The sequence below is a fragment of the Hippocampus comes genome, unplaced genomic scaffold (genome assembly GCF_001891065.2).
Source record: "Hippocampus comes isolate QL1 unplaced genomic scaffold, H_comes_QL1_v1.1 scaffold199, whole genome shotgun sequence".
Classification (NCBI taxonomy): Eukaryota; Metazoa; Chordata; class Actinopteri; order Syngnathiformes; family Syngnathidae; genus Hippocampus; species Hippocampus comes.
The window spans coordinates 150626-175483 of NW_017805372.1; the positions used below are offsets into that span (position 1 = coordinate 150626).

A 24858-nucleotide genomic window follows, 5' to 3' on the forward strand; every position below is an offset into this window, starting at 1 on the left:
AAAAAAAAAAAAAAATCGAGTGTGATATCATTCCTTTCTATTTTTAATGTCAATGTGATTTTGTAGTCTTCAGACAAATGAACTATTTCAGCTTTGCAAAAGACACGACAGGCATGGCTGGCGCATTTTAAATTCATCAATCAGTCTGGACCGAATCTCTGAAATCCATCCCCATCAAATCAGTATGGCAGTGATTGACAGGCCAAATGTAGGTGACCCCTCGTGAAAGCATAACAGCTCAAGTACAGTACAATTCAGTTGTATTTAACTTTTAAGTTCAACACATTTGTGCCTTTAAGAATTGCTTTTATGTAAACATGAGGTGCAATACATTTTAAGGGAATCATTATTTAAGAATGTTCCTCATTCCCCCAAACTGATCACCTTTTTGCACCTGCCCTCGAAGGTCATCCATCACGATGGTGCATTCAAATGCATATCTTGCCGCCCAATGCCTGCACCTTATCAAATGCGTGCGAAAGGGGCGGAGGAGCAGACGGGCTATTTTGAGGAAAGTGTCACATGTCCACAGTGAGAGCCGAGGGGGGGTGATGGGAGAGACACACAGAAGTCTAATATGGCCGCGGCATCATGTGAGAGCGAAGGCTGTTGAGGATGCGCAGGGGAGGGGCGCAGGAAGCGCTAATGTGTGCATGCATACACAAACCAGAAATAGAAACCTGCTGCGCTGTGCCGCCGTTTTCCTTCTTCTTCACTCACCATGTAGGTCATCTCTGCCCGCTGATTTCCTCTCAGTGAATCGTCACTGTGCACAAAATAAAGGACCAAGGTGTTGTCCGGCCTCTTCGTTGTCTCTTTGTTTTGTTGGGAAAAAAAAAAAAAAAAAAGGCTCACCCACATGCTTGATGTTCTTGAACCCACACGTAGTACAGAAATCCCGACAATCCGTTCTCATGCTGTTGAGAGCTCCGTGGATGACGGAGTGTTGACGGAGAGGGAAGCGAGCAAGCGTGTCCGTCACGGTCACCTGCTCTCGGACGACATCTGTTTGTACTTTACACGAGCTGTTGCAACGCTGCCTTTTACGGGGGGAAGTCAATATCGTAAACAGCGTGGACAAAATGGAGGAAGTCATACGAAATACAGCATCCGGTATCCCGAACTTTGCGGCACCGGAGTAACGACATAAAGGTGTACATCACGTCCAAAGCAGCGGTAAGAGCCTCCAGGCTACTTCCTGGTAGGCCGCGAAGCAACCATTTCCAAATTTGGGCAAGCTCGCGCCACGGTGCCTTTGACCTTGTGCAGTGCCCCACAGTGAAAACTAGATGCGGTGTGAAACGGCAAAGCAAAATCTGTTGCCCTAACTAAGTCACACACAAAATCCTCCAAGAAACTTAATCGCTGAGTCACACTAAAAAGTCGAACCTCACAGCTGGACTCAAGCCAAAGTGTTTCGTTTGTCACCAGATTGACACTCGCCCGGTTTCACAATACTATATAAAGCACAGTAAAGTGCAATGTCACAGTATCACTCACATCCTGTCCTCGAAAACAAATGACTGCGTGACTGGCCCATGCATACCGGACATTTTCTTTACAGATACAGGAAGTGGGCATCCTTTGCTTTTGAAATGCAATCAGTGTTGTCGGGGATATACCAGGGCAACTATAGCGCTCATGCTTCAATTCTCTCACCCAAATGCAATGTCGGAACCTTTAAAGTAGTTCAGTTGAATAGTAGGACGGGGGTAGGGCACAGGTGTCAAACTCAAGGCCCCGGGGGCCAGATCTGGCCCGCCACGTCATTTTATGTGGTCCGCGAAAGCAGACCATGTGTGTTAACTTCCATGATCCTTTCTAAAATCTGTACTGAAATGTCAAATTTCCATGTGTAATAAATAACATTGACATTTTGCAATACTTTTCTGAACCTGGTTACACTCACTTGAATTATAAGTGAACAAACAACAAACAAATAATTGACTGATTTCAAAATTTGTCATCCATCAATTCGTTGTGTACAAGTAATACTATGGGATGATGAAATATTAATTCGGGCCTCCGAGGGACGATGAAACTCCAAAGTGGCCCACGACAAAAATGAGTTTGACACCCCTGGTGTAGCGTAAGGGGCGAGGGACTTCGAAAGGAAACGAGTCCTCTTGTTACGGATGCTACAAAACGCAACACTGTTTTCACCGCAGCTGTCGGCACAATCTCAACGGAGAACAACCACCAGCGATGGTTTGTGTCCTTCGGCACAGATATGGATCACAAAAACAGGCAAAAGGACCGCATTCCTGTTGACGACCGGCAACGCGTCCATGCGAACACGCGCCTGAGCAAACCGTCTCCTGTGTTCTGTTTTCACAGGTCGACACGCCAAAGCTGTCTGGAGGACGCTTTCTCACCACCGAGAGAGGGAGACAAACAGAGGCCCACACTTTTAGACTGTTATCGCCTCATCCGTTTGAAATCTCAAAGGACGCCTCCCCTTAAATCGTTGGCCGCCATCTTGTCAACAAAGACGGGATCGACCGGGGGGGGGGGGGGGGGGTCTGCTGAGTGAATTGGGCAGAGCACAATATAAAGTTTCACTTGGCCCGACACCGAATTCACTTGGAGACACTTGGAATTGGATCGTTCTGCCCCGTGAATGCAACCATCCGCCAACCTGTCGCGTGCGTGCATCTAATGTGATCGCTTGGTGCTAACTGTGTGAATATCATGTTATTTTAATAGGTAAAGTGGCCAACACCGGTCAAGGAAGCTGGACTGTTTCTTCTTAAGCTTTGAATTAAGGTGCTCTGGCTCAACTCTTCAACCCAGCAAGCCCTCCCAAGGATTCAGGCTGACAGGAGCCTTCATCAGGGTCGGGGGCGGGGTCTCTCAAGGCAACATGGAGGCAGCGCTTCGTCCACATGTGCCCTCTAATGGCTGACTTTAACATCGCAACACGACCGAGTTCTCTTGCCTAGAACCAGGCAAGGGTGTCCCACTCCCCCTTTCGAGCCTCTTTGCGTCCACTTCCGAAATCCAAATGTCTTGCCTGAGGCGTCAGCCCGTCACCATCCCAATGGACACGGTCAAGATCATCCAGTCCGAGAAGTTCCCCAGAGAGTGCACGGTGCCCGTCACCCAGCCTCGCTTCGCCCCGCCCCCCAGGGTAGCGTGGGACGGCGGCGGCGAGGGGGAGATCATCGTCAACCAGGCCTGCAGCGACCTGAAGCTGGACGTGACGGTGGCGACCCCCAGGCCCATGCCGTCCCCGCAGACCCCCGTCGTCGTCCGCAGGGAGCAGAGCTTCTTAGCGCAGCGCAAAACCAGTGCCAACGAGATCTGCTACCACCAGTTCCACTACAAGATGGAGGACGTCATCGTCAATCAGTACGTGCTGCGCTCCTCCTCCACGTCCTCGTCATCGTCCTCGACCTCTTCGGGGCCCCCCGTGCCCTGCGAGCCCCTGGACTGCCCCACCTGCGGCCACACCTACAACTTCGCCGGCAAGCGCCCTCGCATCTTGTCCTGCCTGCACTCGGTGTGCGAGGAGTGCCTGCAGATCCTTTACGAGTCGTGCCCCAAGTACAAATTCATCTCCTGCCCCACCTGCCGCCGCGAGACCGTGCTGTTTACCGATTACGGCCTGGCGGCGCTCGCCATCAACACCAGCATCCTGAGCCGGCTGCCCGCCGACCCCAACGGGCCCGTGCAGTGGGGCGGAGACGTCGACCGCAGCTGCTACCAGACTGTGCGCCAGTACTGCCAGTCGGCCTGCACCTGCCACATCGCCAACCCGTTGTCCTCCTGCGGCATCATGTAGACAAAATGCGGGCGCCGCGTAAACGCTGCTCAGCCACACCTTTGTCGACTATAAGCTCTCCCCCTTACCCTCACGTGTATACACACACACACACACACACACACACACACACACACACACACACACACACACACACACTGTCAATAACCCCTCCACAGATGACTTATCGCTATATATTTAATAGCACAGATGGATACTGTGTGGGACTACTGGTTGCAGACGGTTCGATAAATAGTTAATATATGTATTTTACGTATGGACTGGAATCCTGTTCACCCTCTCTCGTTTGGTTGGATGTGTTTGTCATCTCTTTTCATGGGAATGCCAGGGGGAGTCGAGTACCTCTCTCCCCCCACCCCCATCAAGGTGAATAAAGATTAAATTAATGACAAAACTCTTGTTGCTCATGGATATCTTTTCACGACCAGGGCAGTGGTTTCCAACCTCGACACCACGGCACATTTGTGTGCTTACATCTATCGATGACAGCGGCGTATAGTGACTGTTTATTGTGGGGAGTACGTTACGGACCCACACACAATAGGTCAAAATCTGTGATGTAGGGCGCGACTGTACTGTACGCTATTCTGACCCAAACACGGTATTTTGATGAACTAAAATGAATTAAGAAAAAAAAAAAATCCACCCGTTTTTATAAATCCCAGGGGGTGGGCGGCCATTTTGCCACTCACCTGGTTTCTGGCTTCGGTCACGTGATGTTCACTAGCTGAGCTCTACGGCACTGTGATGTCATTTTCAGTCGACGGCGAGTGGCAAAATGGCCGCCTTCTGAGATGGACAAAAATAGGTGGATTTTGCTGCTTCATTTATATTACACCAACGTAATATTAATCAGAATGCCATGTTTAGACTCGCGAGGGTGCATAGAACATATCAGGTCAAGAAAATATTTGGCTTGACTTCCCCTTGAAATAATCATATAATTGCACATAATGTAATGACAGACACCCAAAAACGTTTATTGACAGGCTGTACTTAATGAGCAGGTTTTCACCAGCACATCACAGTTTTACAGTTATTATTATTGTTTTTATATTTTAACGAAAAAGCTCATTCGCCCATATGAACAAAAGGCTTGAGAATCAGTGGCATCGGTCTCAATGCTTTTGTCTACCTGTAGTAACTGCAGAGCTGACTTCACATCGCAGGAAAGTGTGGTGGGTTTCTAATGTACACAATTTAAAAAAATATAGATATATGTATATATAGTATATCTTGGTATATATTCTGTAAATATTGCATCTGTTTTATGACTTTTTACACATTAAAATAAAATATTTGCAGTGAAAGGTATTGCATATTACAGCCATAGAGGAAACAAAATACTGACAAATTTGCACATTTATAATAACTTACATTATCTTCAGATGTCTACAGCTAAATGTATTGTTACTTTTCCTGCCTGGTCAATGTGTGGTATGAACGGGAAGAGTTTTCCATCTCCTCCTGAACAGTTGGCTGAGTTGTCGCCGGGCGGCGTTCCTTTCAAAGGACTGCATTGGTTGGCTGGGATAAAAACAACAATAACAAGAGCACATTGAACAGAGCGGCGACGGAGACGACAGGAAGCAGTCGGTAGGGTGGCCGGATGTCAATTTGGAGCAGTCCCTGCATCGCCATGCACCATATGGCGCTGGCACGCTTCAGAACTGACTTGGTCAACCATATTTCCAGCTCACCTATTTGTATTTTGAAGACTGGGCTCGTCCTTCTTCAGAGACAACAACTTGATCTTCCTGTTCTTGGTGCTTACATTAGCAAAGTCGCCCTTTGGGGAGGGAGAGAGAGAGAGAGAGAGAGAGAGAGAGAGAGAGAGAGAGAGAGAGAACAACAAACTCAATAAAGCACAAAATATTAAGAATAAGGCTTGTGTGTATATGTAGCATTACCATAAAAAATACAGAACATATTTATCACCAACTTTAGTGATAAATATGATGTATAGTTTTTTTTTGTTTTGTTTTAATTGTGATAGCGGTTACTTGGTAGATAGTAACACAGTCAAATTTTACCTGCATTTTATTGCTCTGAGCCTCCTTGTCACGTAGGTTGAATGTACTCGACTGCTGCCCTCTGGAGCCAGGCTTAAACTTTCCTGCTTAAAAATAAACACAGAAGTCAATAAATCACAAAAGTCAAACACATTATTGAAACACGCCCATGTTCTGCTGTTCCGGAATATTTCACACCAACCTGAAAACTCACGTGGCTGTGTTGACGACACGGTCGTTTCGGAAGCTGATCTCTGTCGAAAATATTCCGGAATTTCCTTGAGCTGTTTGTCCTTGTCGGAAAGGCTCTCCAGCCGAACCTTGTAAAAAGTGAGAGGCTCATGTGTCTGCTCTAATGATTGACAGCTGCTGGAAGCCTGACAAGATGAGGGGAAGGACGTTATTAGTAATCAGGATGGCATCCATGTGAAGAAACCTTGAAAAAAAAATAATGCAGCATGTGCGCGTGTGTATTTGTGTGCGATTACCCGAGCCCTGTCCACATTGCTGCCACCATTGACAAGCTGCTGCTTTGCGACGTCCTCCCATTTTTGACACACCTGCTCCAAGTACCTGAGCCCGGGACTCAGGCCCGTGGAGAACACCTCAGGGGGGGCCTGAAATGCAGCACAAGACAGGAAGGTCACAAAAATAAAAAAATTAAAAAAACACACAATGAATAACTCATTGTTGGATATTGGTTGCATTTCACAGCTAGCAACAAATTTAGCTCGTGAAAGCCGCACCGCCCTTAACACTCACCAACAAAACATCAGAAGAATGTCTCAAAATAATAATGAAATGAAAACATTTTGAAATTGGTGTCCGTGTATTTTTAGTTGAGGATGATAACGGGAAGAAAAGATGCTTTCCATTAGCGTTTGGCGAAAATGCACACAGCGCGACCGTGTTTAGTGGCACGTGAACTCCTGGTAGGCGCCGTCGGGCCAACCGGAAGTTACCGTGAATGACATACGAAGAACTGCCAAGCACTTCAACGCAAATTCTGAGAAGGAGCTTGGACAGAGTTTCCAGTTTTCAAGTGTCACTGTTGCTCAGAAATTTTGAAAGGACGTTTGCTAACATTGGTTGCTAGCTTACGCTAATATGCTAATCGGCCAACTTGGTGCATTTTATTGTTTGTCTGACATACAGAGAGCGACTTGTGGCCAATGTGTGGTTTCGCTGTTGTCAGAGGTTGATGAAGTTAAGTGTAACTAATTACAGTATACATTAAGGGGGGGGGGTGTGGTGGTGGGGGGGGGGATCCATCCAAACAGAACATGCAACGACTTGTATTTATTGTTCTACTTTCTTTGAATTCTTTAAAAAAAAAAAATGTGTCGGTCATCTGTGGTACGCCAAATACTGTAAGAGCACACATGCCATTTTAATTTTTTTTTCCTTCCGAGTTGAGATCTCTCACATCTATTGTTTGGTTAAAATATCGGGAAAAAATGGCACGTGTGTACACTCCTTTAAATGTTATTGGACTTGAGCGCTTTTCTAAGAACTACATTTCAAAGCTCTTGGATGTTGTTCTCTGCCATTCTGACAAGGAGCGTGCAATGTTATTTGTAACCTGTTTAGCCTGACTGATAGCATCACACTTTTTCCCTTCTTCAAAATCTCAGTGTACCTGCCCCAGTGTTTCAACTCAACAACAAGAACGATTTAATTAAATCTAATTAAAGAGTTTGTAAATGACTGGAAACTAAATTGTGCCGTGTCGTTCAGAGCTCAGGCACTTGCCTCTGAACTTGCAGATTCATCAAGTGAATGCCTGAGAACAAAGTCGGCTCCGAAAGGGCGTTGTGAATAAACAGTGTGATTAATTGTGCCGTTCAGACTGTGACATGCAGGACTATTATTAAACCTACAGCAAGAGGAAATTGACTAAAAGGTTAATTTTTGGTTCCTTCTTTTCAGCCCTAACAGCTTCTACCATCCCAAGTAAGTACGGGAAACCAGTGACAACATTGCCCGGTAGAGTGAAGGTCATTGATTTCTTCTACATTGGCCTTTGCTTGTGTGTTTAACGGTGCCGTGCCAAAGGACGAAACCCAAAGGTTCTAACAGCACCGTGGTCAAGTCCAATCATAAAATCCACACAGGCGTGTAGAGAACATGCGAACCAGTTTTGGATATTCCGAGCTGGATATCGAACCGCGGGGACCTGCAGCAGTGCTGTGCAATTGCGCAACCATCGCTAGCATGGACGGTTTACATAGCTAATGTGGGAGTTGAATCATTGGAGCGAGATGAGAACTGGTTTCCGTTAGCGGAAATTACAGACCGCTGCGGTGCGCAAATAAATTGTTTGGAAAGAACCGGCATCGCAGTGCCTGTGTTCCAGTGAAAGGAACTCTGAATGCTTCAACGCGCACGTTTTGGACAGTATCATCCTAGCAACCTTGCGCGAACAGTTTGCGGATACATGTACACCCTTCCTGTTTGAACGTGAGAGTGCGCCAGTGCACAAAGCAAGTCCCGAGAAGTGACATATGGATGGAAGAGTTTGGCGTGTCATGCAGCACAAGAAGGCGTGCTCAGTTACCACCAATATTGACTTTCGCAATGACGTGACTTGTTCGTTCGCATGTAAGTGAAAGACTGCGGCATGCTCTTCTCTTATGTACAAATTTGCATTCTGGCACAGGCACAGGAATGGAACCCTGAAGACCTGCCTTGTCAATCCGGCCGCGATTGGAAGCATAAAATTCCCCTGTGATTAACCGCTGGCGAATCCAGGGTGCCTCTCACCAAAAGTGAGCGAGTGTGGTCTCAACGTGACGGAAAATGGATGGAGGACATACTGGTCAATGGAAGAAGAAGATTCAGGGGAGGAATGACGGAGTTTACACCATGATTGATTGATTGATTGATTAATTAACTCACAAACACTTCAAAAGGAAAGAGACTACCTGCTGAATTTTCCCTTCCATTACTTCTACTGCCTGCGGGTGCGAAGTCATGTCGGCAGACTGGTTTCTGACATCCTGCAGCAGAGAGATATTTGGGTCAGGCCGCCACTGACGGCGGTGCAGAGTGAATAATGGCATGTATGCGGTGTGAAGAGAGCTCGGAAGAAAGTCCGGAGGGTACGACCCCCGTCTGCCCCTTTCTGTCACTTTTCCCTTTACAAGCGGAACAAGACTCAGCATGTTGCTGTAGGATTTATGTCATCTTCAAACGGCTGCTGGCATCCGACAACGGCTAACCTTCAAGCTAACTGCATCGCTAATGCTAGAGCCAAATCCAAACCCTAAACCTCCGGCCGGAACAGAACCCCAACCAAACATTAGTCCCTAATTCCAAACCCAGACAAAAACTCCTAACTGTAACCCCTCCTACCATAACCCTAGGCCCTAATCCAGACCCCAATCCCAATGCCAAACCCGGGACCCTAACCCAACCTCACCTCCGATTTCAACTGCATTGGTCCCATCTTTCTTCCGGAAGACAGGATTTGTTTTCTCACGCCCGATATCTGCCAGGCTGGAACCGACGGCCTGGCGGTCTCCCATGAGCCGAAACTCTCCGACCTCAGAATGGAGGTTCTGCGTCGAGAAGCGGTATGATCACGTTGATCAATTGCGTGCGGCTCAGGAACTTGCCGGGACTCTGATCTCTGGAGAGCTTGTCTGAGTTTTTGGTTAAAGACTACGGATCCCTGAACTCTTCTGAGGTTTGTAGGCTGGGAGAGGGCAGGCGGTGACAAATAAGGGGGCAACGAAGCGGATCCGTCTGACGAAAATGGGATGTGGTTGTCATTCCCTGGCCCGGATGCAAAAGAATCCGTCTCTGCCATATCCATGGACAATGACGAGGTGGGAAAGAAAGTGTCAGTGCTGGCTGTCTCCACTCCGGAGTCCACCGATTCTGTCCGCACATTTTTCTCCAAGGCGGAATAAGAATGCGAAGAACGTGAAGGGGAATCTTTGGAAATATCCTCCAGCAACTCGGGGTCCGGATGTTGCTCGGCCACCCAGGCCTCCATTAGGTTCCCAAAACTCCTGTACAGATTCATTCACCCTGGCTTTGGTGGCACTTCACAATCCAACTGCAACAAGAACGTTGAGCGAGGATCCACTCTCGAGAGCCTTCTTGAGGTGACTTGCTCAGGTAGAATTCAAAACATCCCACTCCGGTCCGCCCCCGCGCCTTCGTCACCACGCCTTCTCCGCATTGGCCGTCGTGCCTCACGCTCGCGCCTGGCTGTCGCTCCCATCGGAAAACAATGACTCCGCTGCAGCCAGTTCCCCTAAGCTCCTTTTGGGACTTGCGTGTACCTGTGAAACACGCAAGGTATGACATGACCCGGTTTTTAAAATGCACTACATAACAACAGGGTCAATATTATTAACACTTTTGTCATATGAGGCAAAACTCCACAGAAATGATTCATATAACTGAGTTTGCAAATGCTCTCTTACCTTGTGTGCATGTGTGTGTGTGTGTGTGTTGTTTTTTTTTTTCTGGTTCGAGCAATTGACATCTTCCGAATTAATTTGCATGCACATAAAGATTCTGTCGAAAACATATTTGGCGGATGCTTACTGTACTTTTTTTTTTTTTTTTTTAAGCCTGGTGGGAAATGTGTGGAATTTTTACAAAGCATTTGACCCAGGTTATCAATGTGACTCATTTGCATGATCATTCTTGCTGTCACTGAATGCCTAAGGAGCTCAAATCCGGATTTCACAACAGCGGTGACGATCTGTACCACAGAAGGAATGTGTAGAATGGACATTGCAATGTGCTGATATGATCTGAGCTGTCTACCTCAAACACACACGCACACACACACACCCGCACACGCACACGCACACGCACACACACACACACACGCAAATCTTTTCAGAATCACTATTGCACAAAAGCAAACGTGCGAGTTTTCCTCACACTGTAGATTTTTACAATGCATGTGACTGTTTTACAAACTGGATTTTATTTTGTAATCTCCTTTCCAAACACATTCACATGAAAATAGACAAAGTAGAATTTAAGGAAGATAAACATTCCAATTTAATTTTCCCCTTTTCTTAACAATTTGAGTAACCGGCGTCATCTAGTTACCTTGCCTCTCAAGACGTGAATGCCTTTTAATTATTTGATTTATTATTTTTTAATATATAAAAATATTATTATATAAATATCATAAAAATTATTTTAAAAAATAAACAATATAATTTTTTAATTAAAATCGATGGTAGCAGCGAGCCTTGTGGTTCGAACAGATGCTTCGCCAAGCCAACTGCGTGTCATCCATTCCAATACATTTTCAACTATCTACCACTAGAGACCGCTGTTGCACATTAAATGCAGACCATCTCGCGTTTCTTTCAATGCCAAACACGACTCGGGAGTAAATTGATTAACTAGCAAACCGAGACGACGAAATTAAATGTTTTGCCGATTCCCGCTATGTATTTCCATCATTTTACAACGCCACTATTTGAAAGAGGAAGCCTCGGGGTCATCACCCTGTTTAGTTTGTTGGCTATTGTGTGTAGCAACCAAGCAAGCCAACACCTGAGCAACCAGCCAACAACAGTGCAGGTGACCCGCTGGTGCCTCTCAGAGGACCAATATGGAGACAGAACTCAGCACCGTTTTGTTGGAGCGTGATCCACATTATATGCCAGGGTGAGTACATTGCTCCAAGCATATCCGTATGTCATTTTCGGGCAAGAATTACAGTTATGGCACAGATGGATCCTACCAGGGCTTTTTTTTTTTTTAATGTGGGGGTGGGGGGGTGTCTGTCTTTAGCTACTCAGGTTATCGTCCACAGCTAAAGTTCAAAATAGGCAAATCGTACGGGCAGCTGATGGCCGAGTTGCTTCACCCGCTCCCGCACACGGGTGCTGATGGGACCCTCGGAAGCATCCCCGAGAGGCACGCCGGCCGGATCATGCCTGGTTACACCGGTATCTCCCACCCACACATGCAACCAACCACATTATTTACTATTAATCAGTTAACTTGCTCAGGATTGTGCACAGCCTCTTAATTTCACCTTAATTGCGGTCTATGTTTTTGTTTTCTTGAAAATAGAAATACCTGTAATGTGTTCCAAAGTAACTTCTTAAAACATGAAATGTATTTGAGGCATTTTTTGCTGAAATATTTTACCAACTTCCATATAAGTATAAACAGAAATTAATATGCAATCTAAGGTAAAAACAACAAGAGTCCTAAATTGACGGCGAGTCACGTCACAGGTGAACCCCGTGTAAACAAACGTGAGAGAGCAAGTTGAACACTTCAAAACAACATCGTCGTTCAAAAGGTGACGCTTGATTTGTGCTGCTCGAAATGTCAGTCTGCTTGTTACCGCAGAATGTGATCGTTATAGATTTCGAAAGGGCATATGTTGTTTCGCAAATTCTTTTCAACTGTGAAAAAGGAGCTCTGAGTTTGAGCCATCCGGACAACTCTGAGGGCCTGCGGGCGCTTGGGGTCACATATTTTCAATTCTGATTGTCAACTTTAGAGATTCCGTTGTAATTACAAAAACTACCATGCGATGTTTTGAGCGCCAAGGAGTGATTTAGTATACACAGTGTACAGTATGTTGCATTCTTGATTTATTCATAGAAAAAAGGCCTTTACCCGTACAAACTTTGCACGCTCGTGTTTCTTGCCTGTAGGTTTCATCCCCAAAAGGCAGAACTACATTGCCTGCAGCTACGCGGAAACATGCCAGAGAGCATTTTCGGATTTTTACCAGGAGATGTATACAAATATTCAACGGGCGTCAACGGATCCATCACTTGCCGACAAGTACTCGCAACCGCAGTCAGAGGTTCATGAAGCCTTGCTTTCTCTCTATTCTGTGACTAAATGACATTCTACAGTCTACCGGTAATGAGATTAAAAAAAATACACGATTTACATTTTTTTAACAACGTACCACTCAGATTAGAATCTTTGTGAAGGCAGATTTTTGTTGCTATAGCTCATGTATCGGATTACATTCGATTGTAGCTTCAGGTGTACCTAATGAAGTGTCCAGTGAGTCTGTATTTAGCACGGGGCGTGCTTGAATCAATTCCCGCATGCTGAATTATGAATGGAGGGGCTCAGTTTCAGCTCAGTGCAACGTCATCCATCCTTCCGAAAGCGAAGGAGACATAAATAGTAACATTCAAAGTGAAACACTTTGTAATGTCTATTGCATGATTCCCAAATGTGAGTATTTCATCTTTTTTTTTTCTTTTCTCCAGTCATGTTTTGGTAAGGCATGTTGTTGATTTTTATGTCCAGAGGACAACAGCGCCCCAAACCGCAGTTTCGGACCAAGTGGTATCCTACAAGCCCTTAAAGAGCTTCACTCCTATTGCAAAACCACATTTGTTGGATGATGGCCACCCCTACAAGTACTACATGTCAGGTACAATGCGACGCTGATGGCTAATATTGGAATAAACTAAGCTAAGATATGCACAAATGTTCAAATTTAGTTTTTCTCTGGTGGGAAAAATAAAAAGAGGGATGATGCAAATAACAATGCAGCGAACAGACTTCACTTTTCATGGTTTCAGTCCACTCGCATGAGGCCAGGTCGGGCAGTTTCCGCCATTTGTATTCTCTTTTTATCGTATGAAAAATTTGGTTCGGACCCATCGGATGACATCATCTTGAAAAATTGATTTTGGACTTTTATTTTTGAAGGCTTTACAGGACATGTGCCGAAATCCCGCTACCTAATTGGGAAAGGTTACCCCGTTGCCACAAACGAGGCTCTTGTCCACTTGGGGAGGCAGCACGGCGGCGGCGACTGTTCACCGCCATCCGTACTTGAGAGCTACCCATCACGCCACAGGGGCGTGGTTCCAGCTTTCACGGGACATCTCCCTGGTGTGTATTGCAATGTGTCTCATATTAATATAAAGCGGGGGGGTTGGGGCGGGGGGGCGGTTCCCAAAGTCCGGCCTCAGTTTATTAACTAGCGTAAACCATCCCACAGGATACAAATTCATGTACGGGCACACCTTTGGCCGTCTTTCGAAGAAAGCTATGGAGAAAAGTGCCAAAAGGAGACCCCATCTCCAAAAATACTGAGAAGAAAACAGATTTCAATAACAAGAACGTAAATCTACATATGCTACTGTTTTATTAAAATGATTGTCTTTGGACATTCAAGGATGCATTCCAACATTGTAATTATTTCTCACCCGTCACACCAATCTATTTATTCTCGCAGGCAATTGCGCAAGTCTCCATTTATATATTTATGCAACTCGTTTTTTAATAGCAGTCGATCAAAACAACGCACTTTACAATATGGCTTACTGTTGTTTATCCCAGAGGATTTACTCACATCAACCTCCATCAGATCATTTCCAAACCTTAACCTGCCTTTAGAATTAATCTATAAAAACGTAAATACAGTACCAGATAAGGTGATCTTGAGTTACGGGAGTACCACCTGTATGAATGCAACGTCATGCAAATATGGAGGGAAAACATGCGCGGAATTATCTTAAAAACAGTCAAAAACACACGACTTCAACATTGAAATCGATCTACAGTTTACTATGCTACTTCTGAACAGAAGATTCGACGACTGCCATGTTACAACGAGGAATCAAACTGTTGCCAGAAATGTCACACTGAAATGTAGCCAAAGTCCGTTGGCTAGTATTATTAGCGTCACCTCCTCCACGGAGCGAACTATGGCCAACTGTACCTTGAAATGAATTCCGTTTAAAGCAACAACTGAACCATATCACATTAAATGTGACGATTCGAATTTTGTGACAAGGATACAATACTAATAGCAGAAAAGCATTACGAATTAAAGCGCTTGAGTTAGCATTAGCATGTTCTGTTTGACTGGGTCTACATTGAGTTTGGATTATTGTGACAACGCCAAAAACAACACCAACACAAAGAGCAGATGAGATGACTGACCTGCCATGACAAGGAGAATTGTTGAAAGAAAAATGACACTGAAACAAGTTTAAACCGCTTCGGTTGGCGTATCAGTTTCGTTGATGCATCATTCTGGCTAATTCTGACTCTGTTTTTGTTTTTTTTAAAGCCATTTCAGTGGATCGTTTTCATAGAGAACATGACATCTTCATAATCCCTGACTGAAGTTTTTTTTTTTTTGTTGTTTTGACAGAGGCTGAGAAAAACCTGAATTTATGTGATGACTTATGAGTCACTTCATCCGTCTGGTTTCAAATATTTCAAAAGACATACAACATAAATTTAATGACAAACTTTTTCATAGCTGGCTCAGCTTTGGATTTAAGTACAGCTAATGCTTGATGAGTGAGGCTGCCAAAGCTGTTAATCTTGTTCTTCGTGTTCTCCGTGACTAGTGCGGCAGAACGGCTGAGCGCTGCGTTTCCTAGCTGTAGCACGCGCTGGAAGACGTTTTGTGAAAAAGCCTGTCGGCGGTCTGTCAGTCTGACCGCCTCAGGGCTTCAATGACCTGATGGATTGAGTCAGGAATCCAAGGTGGGATGTGTCTAGATGCAGCCACTGTGATGGACGATGGCATCTGGAGAAACGACAATTGGGAGAAAACTAGATCAGGAAGGACTGACGGTTAAAAAAAATATATAGTCGGAACTTAGTGTAAGAAACGGAAAATCTGCACAATTTGAAAACAGTTCCTACAGGAAGCCACTAGGTGACAGTATCGCTCCGCAATCACCTTTGCATCCCTGCTTTGGTATGTCTGTCTGAAAAAAGGTTTGATGTTGCAGACAGTTTGCCGCCCGCAAAGCAAATCAAAACGAAATAGAATTGCCCTCGAGCCTCGACGAAAAACTGTTTTGAATTTGAAGTTCTATCGTGATCCTCTCCGTGACATTCATCTCGGTACTTGAAGGTCTTGCACAAGGTCTTACTTACCCTTTGACGTGACTCTGCGAAGTTGCCTGTAGTCTGGTGGAAACATTTGCGGCTCCGAAAAGTTTGGCCCAGCGCAGTCCACCCTGGACAGGTCTCTCAACATGAACATCGGCTGCGGTTTGACTGTCTTTCTCCATGTTCCCGCAGTCCGGATTAAGTGTCGGTCTAACATCGAGGCAATTCCCTTCCACCTCACATTCCCCCCAGTTCCTCCATTCTGGAACAGAAGCGAAAACCGTCTGGCTGCCGTTGATCGGCATCGCTTCACATTTCTTCTCCTTAAAATCTGTATTCTGAGGATTACGTCGGACATCCCCGTTGGTCCGGCGACCTGAGACGCCTGCGAAGAGCGGAGAAGGGGAAACGCTATCCCCCATAGGACGCGGTTGCCCGTTGCGTAACAACCTGGGCTCCAGCAGCAAGTCGAGCTCAAAGGGCAAGACGGAAAGAGGCTGCAGGAGAAGCAGAAGCTCCTGAAACAAAGGCCGGCATCGACCCAGCGACATGGACAGGAAGCCCCAACCGTGGTAGTGGGAAGTCACCACATCTGTGCGCAAGGGGAGACCGATGTCGTATCTTTTTGACTTTGGTACTTTTTCAAGGCACCTTGAAAGGCGCACTCACCTCGTTGACTGTGGAGGTGACTGAGCCAGAATTCCAAAGTTCTCAAGCTGGAAGAGGGTTGAGGGGGCCCTTTGTGAGTGGCATCTCAAAGATTGGAACGACAAATAAAAAGATACAAACTCACTTCAGCAAGCCCATGATGAAGGCCTTCAGCTTCATGCTGTGGCTGTTGAGCTGTGGACACTTGAGGATTTGACGGACCAGGCTGGAGAGAATCTCGGTGGATGGACCTGTCGCGTCAAGGTCGAGAAAAGTTCGGATCGATAAATCATTCGAACTGAGTCGAACTTTTAAATTACCAGGTTTGGTCGAGACTTCGACGACGGTCCAGGAGGAGTTACGACGCTGACCGACGACAATGTCTAATTTGTGATCTCTGAGGCCGTCTTCTAGAATGTTCTGGATGGCGGGACACAGGTGATCCAGGACCAGACTGGCCATCATGGCACTCAGATAGCTGTTGCCGAGACGCATCTGTGGTGCAAAGGGTTTGACAAAGAAGAATGTTACGCGAGCGTCACGGTAATCGACTTTTGGTAACCCTTGACGGGTATTTGTATTCGCGCGTTTGGATGTCAACGACAAACGTACCTTTTCTTCTGGATCTCTGCTGTTGCCAAAATGAGCTATGATGAGGTCCACCGCTCTGCTCACGGACCTCAGCAAACCTGCACACAAAGGTGAAGAAGCTGTCGACACATTTTACAAACACTCCGGGGGCAGACCTCATAATCGCATCTTGGCTTTGTTTGAATTTTGGACCTGTCTAGTTCCAAATGTTGTGGCCAAAAACCAGAAATCCGATATCATATATCAAATATTCTGACACTTTCATTGAAGTATTTGAGAGACGGTGACAGTGTTTGTAGCTACTGTGGGTTATTTGCACTGGCAGATTTTCGTATGCTGGACAGTCCCCCTGCAAATGTCACGGTGAATTCTCGACGCATGCTGACGGCGCGCCGTAACCAACGGACGCCGCAGACAGACGTCCGCCGATTTGCTTTTTCTCCAATTTCCAATCACCGAAGGATTTGAACGGTCCCGAAAACAAACAGGGCGATGCGGATCATAAATCATTTGTGCGGTTCCTACTGCATCAGTTTTGCGCGTCGGCATAGGCCAGCGAGCAGATGGCTCAGCCAATCCCGTGCAGGGAGAGTTAAAAATAGGTCATGTGTGAGAGAGGAAGCCCCTTAAGGGCGTTGAAGGAGCCGCTGAAGCAAAGTGCTTTTACCCCGCTCCTCATCCGACGGATATCCCCCCCCCACCCCCATCTAAAAAAAAACCAAGTCAGACTCATGCTAATTGTGACCGCATTCAGATTCCCGTTCCAAACTCCGCTATCGTGGCGTTTTCACCTCTCCTCTGGAGATGACTGATGGACAGAGACTCATAAGAGGTGTCGGGCGAGAGGTCCGTTGGCGGCCTCTCATTCAGGAGCGGAGGTTCGTCAAGTTGACTTTCAGTGGCGCCGATGAGGGTTTGCTGATGCCGTCGACCGGAAGTAGCGATGGAGAGCAGGGAGCCCAAAGAGGAAAGTGGGACCACGGAGGAGAGTGCAGCTGTTAGACTAAAGGTTTGCGGTCGAGGGCTCTGTGGGAGAGGATTCGCTTGATAGGGGTCGTCGTCGTCGTCGTCGTCGGTTTGGGTGACGGAATCTGAAAATACGGACTCGAACAAGCTCTGGTCATGGGTCGGACGGTTCTCCTTGGGGGTTGTTAGGCTTATAAGATCCTGGTAGGTAGGAATCCGAACAAACTTGGGCTGGCCGGCGGGGCCCGAAAACAATTCTGTCGCAGTTTGTGGGCTTGCTGTGTCCTGAACGATCTTCGAGTTGGTCTGAGTTGGATTTGTTTCGGATGGCCTTGGACTGCGGCGGGCCTGAAACCAGGTGTTTTGGCGGTTAGCGCAATCTGGGCTCGGCGTGCAAGTGGAGCAGGTGTCGGAGCTGGAACAAGCTTCCATGAAGATGGAGCAAGGGTTAGTTAGCAAGGAGAGTTTGGGATTCGGCTTGAAGCCTGCTTGGGAGCTGCCGGATTTCCTGCTGTTTTTTTCTTTCATGTTTTTAAAGTATACATACAGACTCACACACTCTCCTTACCTTTCTCAAGGTGAGATTTTTCCTGGTTTAATGTCACATTTTGTTGGGCAGTTGTTGTGCATGAGGCCAGGCATTCACAGCTCTGGTTGACGCAAAGAAAACCCGGCATGTGGCCTCGGTTCTGAATGTGGTCTTTCGTCCTGGAGGAGGATTTCTCTTCGGAAGTGTCGGCAAGCAGAAAATCCGGGGCTGGAAAAATGTCCCTCTGTTGATCCTGAGACAAAATAAGAGAGAATAGCTTTTGTTCTGGCATGATGAAACTTGTTCAGATGCATTTTTTTTTTTTTTTTTTTGTGTCCAATCTCAATCATATCAGATTTTAACTTGTTATGCTTGAGTAAAATCTTTTTGTTTCTGGATCTGCATGAAAACGGAGCTTTTTTTTTTGAAGGTAATACAATTTTCCATCGTTAATTTGCAGTCTAACCCGTGAATACTGCTGAGCTACTCGTGACTTTTTGTGACCTCGAATCATGGATCAAAATGCTCAAACATTTGATTTCAACCTTACTTCCATTCCTATATGCTCTTGTCCACTTGTCTTCGGACTGACCGAGTGGATCTCGGGGCCGCTGATGCTCTCATCCTCGGGGCAGCCGGTGAAGTTGAACCAGGTCGCGCCGGGCGACTGGGACGAAAGATCACAATTCACCAGCTTGTAGTACGTCTGATTAGTCCCAGTGAGCAGTGCGGCTTGGCTCTGGAGACAGGCAGCTTGGTCGGACGCCTCCGGAGAAGAGAGATCTTGAGGAGGTCGACGTTCCAAGGGATGAAGAGTGCGGCCTGGGTCTCCATCTCGAGGCGACCAGCAAGACGCGGCCTTGAGAAGCTCCTCTCGCAGGGGACTGTGCAAACTTTGGTCACTGCGCTCACTTGGAAGAGGTCGAAGGTTGAGGAACACCGATCTCTCCGGCGATGGAGATGGCTGAGCCGGCGGGCTGCTGAGGTCACGAGGCACGGCGGGGTTGTTGCTGTGGTCGTACATGGTGCAGAAGTTCACCAGGATCCCGTCGGAGCTGCCGCAGGAGGAGTCGCTGGCGTCGTCGGCTTGGCTATTGGGGAACATCTCTGAGGTAGATTCGAGTCGGTTGTGGACGCGGCAGGAGATGTGATCGGGCATTCCGTCAGTTGCCACGGGGCCACATCTGCCGAGAAGGGGGCCCCGAGCTTGCAGGAAGTCTTCCCGGCCCCAGTCCGTGTTGCCGTGGGCCGCCTCGTCATTGGCGGCGCTTTTGTGCCACTTGCAAGTCCCGTGCAACACAAAAGATGAATCCTCGCGGTATTTGTGAAGATTGTCTCCGTCGCTATCCTCATCGTCCTCATCCGGGTCCGGATTGGGAAGGAATGAGTTGTGCCAGCGCTGATTCGCTCTCGCTCGAACCGCTTCCTTTTTGCTTTCTTCTGCTGACGAGGCGGAGACGCAGTCACCGGTGCCATCCTCCTCCTCCTCCTCCTCGTCCACTCGGCCTTCGTGGAGGCTTGCGAAACTGTTGGAAAAATGCTTCTGACTAATCGCGATGGGATGCTCCTGGTTGATCCCGTCTCGCTCTGGGAGGGACGCCGCCCGGGGCAGACCGGAGGAGCCCGGCCTCCTGGCCGAGCCGCACAGGGCTCGAACGGGAAGTTGCCAGGCGGGAAGCGGAAGCAGCGGGAAGTGGCACGCAATCAGGGTGTCCCCCGAGACACTGGATGCGCCAATCATATTGTCCTCATGGTGCGGAAGATCAATTCTGAAAATATACAAGACGGGAGTTTCGTTTTTGAAGAGTATAGCGGTAATAATGCTGAAATAAGCCTGGCCCCGCTTTGGTGCTAATTCGGGTTTCAATTATGTGGAGAGGAATTTGTGATCTTATTTATCCTCGGCATTGAATGAGTTCATCTGAGTCATCGCAGAGACTAAGAATGTGTTTGGCATTTTCCTTCGCCCTTTTTCCTGCGGCGCACTTGAGTTATGATGATGCAGATCAACAATGAGCTGCACTTAGTTGCTCAACGTTTTGTGCGTGCAACATGAGAAGCGGTCCAGGAAGTCGAAACAAATGCCTCTTCAATCATACAGCATCTCAACCAAGGAAGATGGCACTGGAATAAATTCAAATCCGAAATCCGACGCTTTCGTAAGACCACCTCCTACAGGTCGAATGAGCAAACTCCCTTTCGCTCTTAGCCTGAACCGACCACGTACATCCCCCGTCCGTCTTCCACTTGTCTCAGCCTGCCAAAGTAGGTCAGCGGCACTGCAGACAATCACCGCCAGCGCTGCTCTGAGGAAAAGCGTGCTCACTGCAAAAACTCACACGCAGTCATTGAAACACCCACAGAAATATCTATTAATATTAAATAAAGGAAAATTCCATTTTTTTTTTTCAATCTAAGTGTCGGAAACATTTTCATAACAGCGGAATCAGAAATCACCTAGAAGACACTGAAATGCAGGTGAACAGAGCATACAGGATAAACAACTTTTGCAGGTCACGTGAACGACAATTGCACGCCTCACTTGGTGTGAGGTCATAGGTTCAATCTTATGACGATGGGAAATTTTTTCTAAATATTAAAAAAAAAAAAGTCTTGTCTGGTCCTCATTCATATAAACATGTGGAGATATTTCTCTTTAACGGGACATGGTTTATAGGAGCCGAAAAAAAAGCAAACAACAACCCTGCCATGGCACCAAAGATTAAGTCTAATATTTAATACCATACTGTCAATAACTACCTGATCACATATTCGAGGTTTAGAAATTGGGTTAATCTGCGGGCTCGGTGGCAGAATTCACAACAACAAAGATAATCTGTTGACTGTTTATCGGCGTTGAGAAGGAAGCGTGATGTTGACACATCAGATCACAGAAGAAACTTTTGTCCTGCAAATAAAGCCATAAATAATGTGTATATTAATTAGGTCAGTTCTCATCAGCACAACCCTTGATTGAGAACAAATCCAAATATTGCTGTCCAATAAATTAGCTAAAAAATTGAAAAAATGTAAATGCCAATTTAGTGCCTTACAGATAGACACAACACACGAAGGAACACAAACAAACAATGCGACGTCACAAAAAAAGTAGAACAATCATAATTTACACTTACAAAGTCAGTCACGAGTCATCTCCATCCTCTTCTATCACGGTCACTTTCTTGTGTAAGCATCTTTGTTCAAGTATTCAAAATGCAGCTTCCGTCCTAAATTAGTTGCATGCAAATCAAAATGACGCGATTTATAAACATATGCGCATTCCGGGTTATTCTAAGATGGAGGTTTAGGATTCGAATATGGAACGGTACCGAGCCTGCATCACCAAGGTCCGGACGGACCCCCGCGACGAAGATCCGGCACCACCGTCAGTCAGCTGGAGGACGTGTGACGTCACGAGCCTCTCAACAAATGAGGAAAGAGGAATTGCGGTATCCAAGACACACATTGGGAGGGGGCAGAAATAGGGCTACAGCTCGCTCAAAACATGTTTTTAGAAAATATATAGATAGCAATACCACTAGTAATGCTACTATTTACTACCAATTACTATAATATATGATAATTACCGCTAATTGTATATCACAAATCACACAAAAAAATCTTTTAAATACTGTATAGGTAAACACACCCCCATTTTTTTGAACGTGAAAATAGTCCCAAATCATTTTAAAATGCAAATAAAAAATGTATTCAAGGTTAGTCAGACACACTATTTTAGAACTTAATTTAAAAATAAAAGTTTTTTTTTATGTTTATACGTTGAGTCTTTCACATCGTCATGTGTTGATGGACGTCCCAAACGAAATAAAAAGCTGGCTAAGCCTGCCCCCTAGTGGCATGAAACAAGATTTTTATGGTTTGCTCTGTGGACACATCATTAGGTACACCTACACAGTGTAATGCAATGGGGCATTTGTCCTTACGTTAAAATTACAAACACAATCAGAACCATATTTCAGGTAAAACTTACATTAATACTTGCATAACAGTGTCGATCAAAATGGGTGTGGCTATCATTTTATTAACTTGTATTAGATCACATCAGAACATGCAGGTGTCCCTACTGCTTTTTCCTTTTTACATTTACTATAATGGACAACATAAAAGCTTTGGTCCATTTTGTAGTTTTTTCCTTCTGTTAAAATACTCAATTTAATCACTGATTTTAAAAAAAGTCAGTTTCCTGTCTCGTCACAAAAAAAGGCATAATTTGTATCCAAGTCCAATAGACTTATTTTTTTAATGTTAAAATAAAAAAAATGTTTGGAATGGAATCTGCTGACATGGTTTACAGTATGTAAATACAAATATATAAAAGGACAGCTCTTAAACATTGCACTGGTGTCTATATTTGACCAAGAAACAAACTTGTTTTTTTTGTTTATTTGATCCATGAAGAAGCAGCTTGTTGTGCCGACACTCGCCCTGATGGCATTGTTTGTGTTCTTCAGGTGAATTTCCAGAAAGAGCAAATGTTTCTCCTGTAAAGACAAGACAGGCAAAAGTAAAAAATGGTGATAACATATACAGAAACAAAAAATATGACAAGGTAAAAAAAAAAGCAAACAATGAAAAAAATAAATACAAGATTCCCAAAGTGTACAAAATGAAAAATAATGTCGACGAAAGTGCATCCTTGCGTCCCTTGAAAGGGATGAACAGTTATTTTTATGTAGTTAAAAAAAATAATCATGAAAAAGAGCATTTTTATTTGGCCCACTCAAAGAGTTAAGCCCTTCTCTAAAACGAATCTTTTTCAAACCATTTCAGAAGCTCCATGTTTGCCTGACTGAACTGTACCTGCAGTATTTCGTGGCACACTCCATATGATCCCTGCAGCTGTCGCCCACTGGCTTCATGGAGTTCCAGCGCCACAGCAAAGACCTCTTGGTCCGGTGGACCAAGCCGGTCCAGTCTTCCGGCACAGGTGCCGAATCCACCTGACGGCACCATCATAACCAAAGATGAAGTTAGCATGATTTGCAAACACAGCTATTACGAACCATGGTTGTTGACTTACCTGCGTGCGGCACAGCAGAGCCATCAGCAGAGACAAAACGGCAACCTTCTGCACGAGTGCCCTCATGGTGTCCAAATGGAGCTAAATGTCCCGTATCAGTGTGGCTTCCATTAAAAAGGCTTGAATTAGGTTAAGGAGGAGCTACCATTAAAGATCAGTTGGGTTATTAGATGCCTGGAAGTGAAACCAATGTGATCGCCAGATACAAGCAGGCGGGTGCACTTATCAGGATTTACTGCAACGTAGTCTTTAACCTGTGGATTGAGGACAACTCCACGTGTGTCTCCCGGACGGGACGTAATCATGCACCAGCAAAAAAAAAACAAAAAGTTACATTTTCACCTTCACGACAACAGAGGTAGCGACACCATCTCATTTCCTGTTTTTGAACCACTGTAGAGGCAGTGTGCGCCTCGAATTCCGCATTTGCTTACCTCGGGTAATAGGTGAAAAGCATTTTGTAAATATACATGGACTGTATGTCACAACAAAAAAAATATTTTTCTTCACAAATTTCCTACGCCAAGACACGGACGGAGCCCTGCACAAAAGCACACAAGCAGACTGAGCACAATTACGAGCATGAATTTGATTCGACGTATGACAACATGCACATGTGAAGCACAACGACTTTATTGTTGCAATCTGGTTGACGGCAAATGACAAATGGTTTGATAGGTGACCTATTAAGTGTGCACGGTGCTAATTTATGCGCCAAAGTGATCCACGTGTAAACACATTTCTCTTTTCCATCTGAGACTGCACAAAGCTCACAAGATGACTAAAATTGATTAGTTGTGACAGCGGTGAATGGTTATTGTGATCACTTGTGTCAGGCAGTAACTTAATTCATGCAGCCCATTTGAAAAGATACTCACTAATGTACTACCCAGACAAAATGTCGCCGGTAAAAACAGTCACACAAAAAAGGAGGCGGCATTTCTAGCAGCCGGCTAGCATCAACCGACGTGGTTTTGAGCTTTTTGTCAGCATGATGTGGGTAGTGGGGTATTGGAATTGGTGGAAAACAACTGCAAGCACACAAAAACGTCCCTTTATACTGTTAGTGTTGCGATACTGCGTTATTCAGAGCCCACGGAACTGCAGTTTACTGGACATTTTCTCAGATAAAATGCAAATTAAAAATTATTTACAAGTATTGCAGCTTGGAGGCTTGAACTCAATTTGCAGCACAGCAGTTATGAAATTTGTCAGGAGGGAGTGGGATCAAGTAAAAAAACACAAACAAAAAAAAAAATTTTTTTTTTTGCCTGGAGGTTCAATTAGTTCAACACTGCCAAGTTGAGCCAATGGAGAATAACACAAAAGCAAACTTGTACTTAGACCTCAAAAGGTGCAGGTTCTTGGGTGAAAAACACTGGTGTTGCCGCGCTGCCTGTCACTTCCTGTCTGTGGCGGGGGGGGGGGGGGGGGGTGCACCGGCGCAGCTGGCGGT

At 45.7% G+C, this 24858-nt stretch overlaps 7 protein-coding genes across 12 annotated transcripts in view; 2 read left to right on the forward strand and 5 right to left on the reverse strand.

Annotated features, from left to right (window-relative positions):
* rnf208 (ring finger protein 208) overlaps positions 1–3879 on the forward strand; it is a 13064-nt gene extending 9185 nt beyond the window's left edge. The window contains exon 2 of the mRNA XM_019871975.1: positions 2338–3879. Coding sequence (XP_019727534.1) covers positions 3005–3784 — 780 coding nt within the window. The 5' untranslated portion in view covers positions 2338–3004 and the 3' untranslated portion in view covers positions 3785–3879. The remainder of the gene's footprint in view (positions 1–2337) is intronic.
* Positions 3880–4740: 861 nt separating this feature from the next.
* Positions 4741–9962, reverse strand: LOC109517061 (uncharacterized). Of its 5 annotated transcripts, none has more exons than XM_019871968.1 (7): positions 9218–9962; positions 8721–8795; positions 6285–6413; positions 6011–6173; positions 5818–5903; positions 5485–5573; positions 4741–5311 (listed from the first exon to the last, which is right to left on the reverse strand). In XM_019871968.1, the coding sequence occupies exons 1-7, from the start codon at positions 9824–9826 to the stop codon at positions 5212–5214; spliced, it is 1251 nt and encodes a 416-aa protein (XP_019727527.1). In that variant the 5' UTR covers positions 9827–9962; the 3' UTR covers positions 4741–5211. The 5 variants fall into 5 exon arrangements, with proteins under 5 accessions (XP_019727527.1, XP_019727528.1, XP_019727525.1 ...); XM_019871969.1 differs by having other exon boundaries at positions 5818–5900; positions 9218–9961; XM_019871966.1 differs by having other exon boundaries at positions 5485–5577; positions 5822–5903; positions 5999–6173; positions 9218–9961.
* A 1199-nt stretch (positions 9963–11161) lies between these two features.
* On the forward strand, positions 11162–13954 carry cimip2b (ciliary microtubule inner protein 2B). The gene is made up of 6 exons (XM_019871976.1): positions 11162–11445; positions 11572–11729; positions 12453–12607; positions 13069–13195; positions 13477–13662; positions 13772–13954. Exons 1-6 carry the CDS (start codon positions 11390–11392, stop codon positions 13864–13866), a joined length of 777 nt encoding a protein of 258 aa, XP_019727535.1. The 5' UTR covers positions 11162–11389; the 3' UTR covers positions 13867–13954.
* Positions 13955–14844: 890 nt separating this feature from the next.
* Positions 14845–18327, reverse strand: LOC109517060 (iporin-like). Of its 2 annotated transcripts, XM_019871963.1 has the most exons (8): positions 17658–18327; positions 16888–16964; positions 16596–16770; positions 16421–16526; positions 16297–16343; positions 16036–16219; positions 15673–15918; positions 14845–15316 (listed from the first exon to the last, which is right to left on the reverse strand). In XM_019871963.1, exons 1-8 carry the CDS (start codon positions 18262–18264, stop codon positions 15232–15234), a joined length of 1527 nt encoding a protein of 508 aa, XP_019727522.1. In that variant the 5' UTR covers positions 18265–18327; the 3' UTR covers positions 14845–15231. The 2 variants fall into 2 exon arrangements, with proteins under 2 accessions (XP_019727522.1, XP_019727523.1); XM_019871964.1 differs by lacking the exon at positions 14845–15316 and having other exon boundaries at positions 15773–15889; positions 16078–16219.
* Positions 18328–18383: 56 nt separating this feature from the next.
* Positions 18384–21853, reverse strand: LOC109517057 (iporin-like). Its single transcript, XM_019871959.1, has 3 exons — positions 21496–21853; positions 18954–20130; positions 18384–18614 (listed from the first exon to the last, which is right to left on the reverse strand). The coding sequence occupies exons 2-3, from the start codon at positions 20100–20102 to the stop codon at positions 18384–18386; spliced, it is 1380 nt and encodes a 459-aa protein (XP_019727518.1). The 5' UTR covers positions 20103–20130; positions 21496–21853.
* Positions 21854–22514: 661 nt separating this feature from the next.
* Positions 22515–24829, reverse strand: LOC109517104 (liver-expressed antimicrobial peptide 2). The gene is made up of 3 exons (XM_019872052.1): positions 23403–24829; positions 23183–23322; positions 22515–22863 (listed from the first exon to the last, which is right to left on the reverse strand). Exons 1-3 carry the CDS (start codon positions 23466–23468, stop codon positions 22830–22832), a joined length of 240 nt encoding a protein of 79 aa, XP_019727611.1. The 5' UTR covers positions 23469–24829; the 3' UTR covers positions 22515–22829.
* scarb2c (scavenger receptor class B, member 2c) overlaps positions 23920–24858 on the reverse strand; it is a 6376-nt gene continuing 5437 nt past the window's right edge. Inside the window, exon 13 of the mRNA XM_019871960.1 lies at positions 23920–23943. Within this exon, the coding sequence (XP_019727519.1) occupies positions 23920–23943 (24 nt within the window). The remainder of the gene's footprint in view (positions 23944–24858) is intronic.

Excerpts from the sequence above, each read along its gene's own strand:
- LOC109517061 (XM_019871966.1), bottom strand. The coding sequence starts at position 9,826 with ATGAATCTGTACAGGAGTTTTGGGAACCTAATGGAGGCCTGGGTGGCC. Across the intron at positions 8,796-9,217 it reads CAATGCAGTTGAAATCGGAG|GATGTCAGAAACCAGTCTGC; the intron begins GTGAGGTTGGGT and ends TCTCTGCTGCAG. Across the intron at positions 5,904-5,998 it reads ACAGCCACGTGAGTTTTCAG|CAGGAAAGTTTAAGCCTGGC; the intron begins GTTGGTGTGAAA and ends TTTATTTTTAAG.
- cimip2b (XM_019871976.1), top strand. The coding sequence starts at position 11,390 with ATGGAGACAGAACTCAGCACCGTTTTGTTGGAGCGTGATCCACATTAT. Across the intron at positions 12,608-13,068 it reads ACTCGCAACCGCAGTCAGAG|AGGACAACAGCGCCCCAAAC; the intron begins GTTCATGAAGCC and ends TTTTATGTCCAG. Across the intron at positions 13,663-13,771 it reads TTTCACGGGACATCTCCCTG|GATACAAATTCATGTACGGG; the intron begins GTGTGTATTGCA and ends ACCATCCCACAG.
- LOC109517060 (XM_019871963.1), bottom strand. The coding sequence starts at position 18,264 with ATGGAAGCTTGTTCCAGCTCCGACACCTGCTCCACTTGCACGCCGAGC. Across the intron at positions 16,527-16,595 it reads CGAAGTCTCGACCAAACCTG|GTCCATCCACCGAGATTCTC; the intron begins GTAATTTAAAAG and ends TTGACGCGACAG. Across the intron at positions 16,344-16,420 it reads TTCATCATGGGCTTGCTGAA|CTTGAGAACTTTGGAATTCT; the intron begins GTGAGTTTGTAT and ends ACCCTCTTCCAG.
- LOC109517057 (XM_019871959.1), bottom strand. The coding sequence starts at position 20,102 with ATGATTGGCGCATCCAGTGTCTCGGGGGACACCCTGATTGCGTGCCAC. Across the intron at positions 18,615-18,953 it reads GCGGCCCCGAGATCCACTCG|GATCAACAGAGGGACATTTT; the intron begins GTCAGTCCGAAG and ends ATTTTGTCTCAG.
- LOC109517104 (XM_019872052.1), bottom strand. The coding sequence starts at position 23,468 with ATGAGGGCACTCGTGCAGAAGGTTGCCGTTTTGTCTCTGCTGATGGCT. Across the intron at positions 23,323-23,402 it reads CTCTGCTGTGCCGCACGCAG|GTGGATTCGGCACCTGTGCC; the intron begins GTAAGTCAACAA and ends TGGTGCCGTCAG. Across the intron at positions 22,864-23,182 it reads TGTGCCACGAAATACTGCAG|GAGAAACATTTGCTCTTTCT; the intron begins GTACAGTTCAGT and ends TTGTCTTTACAG.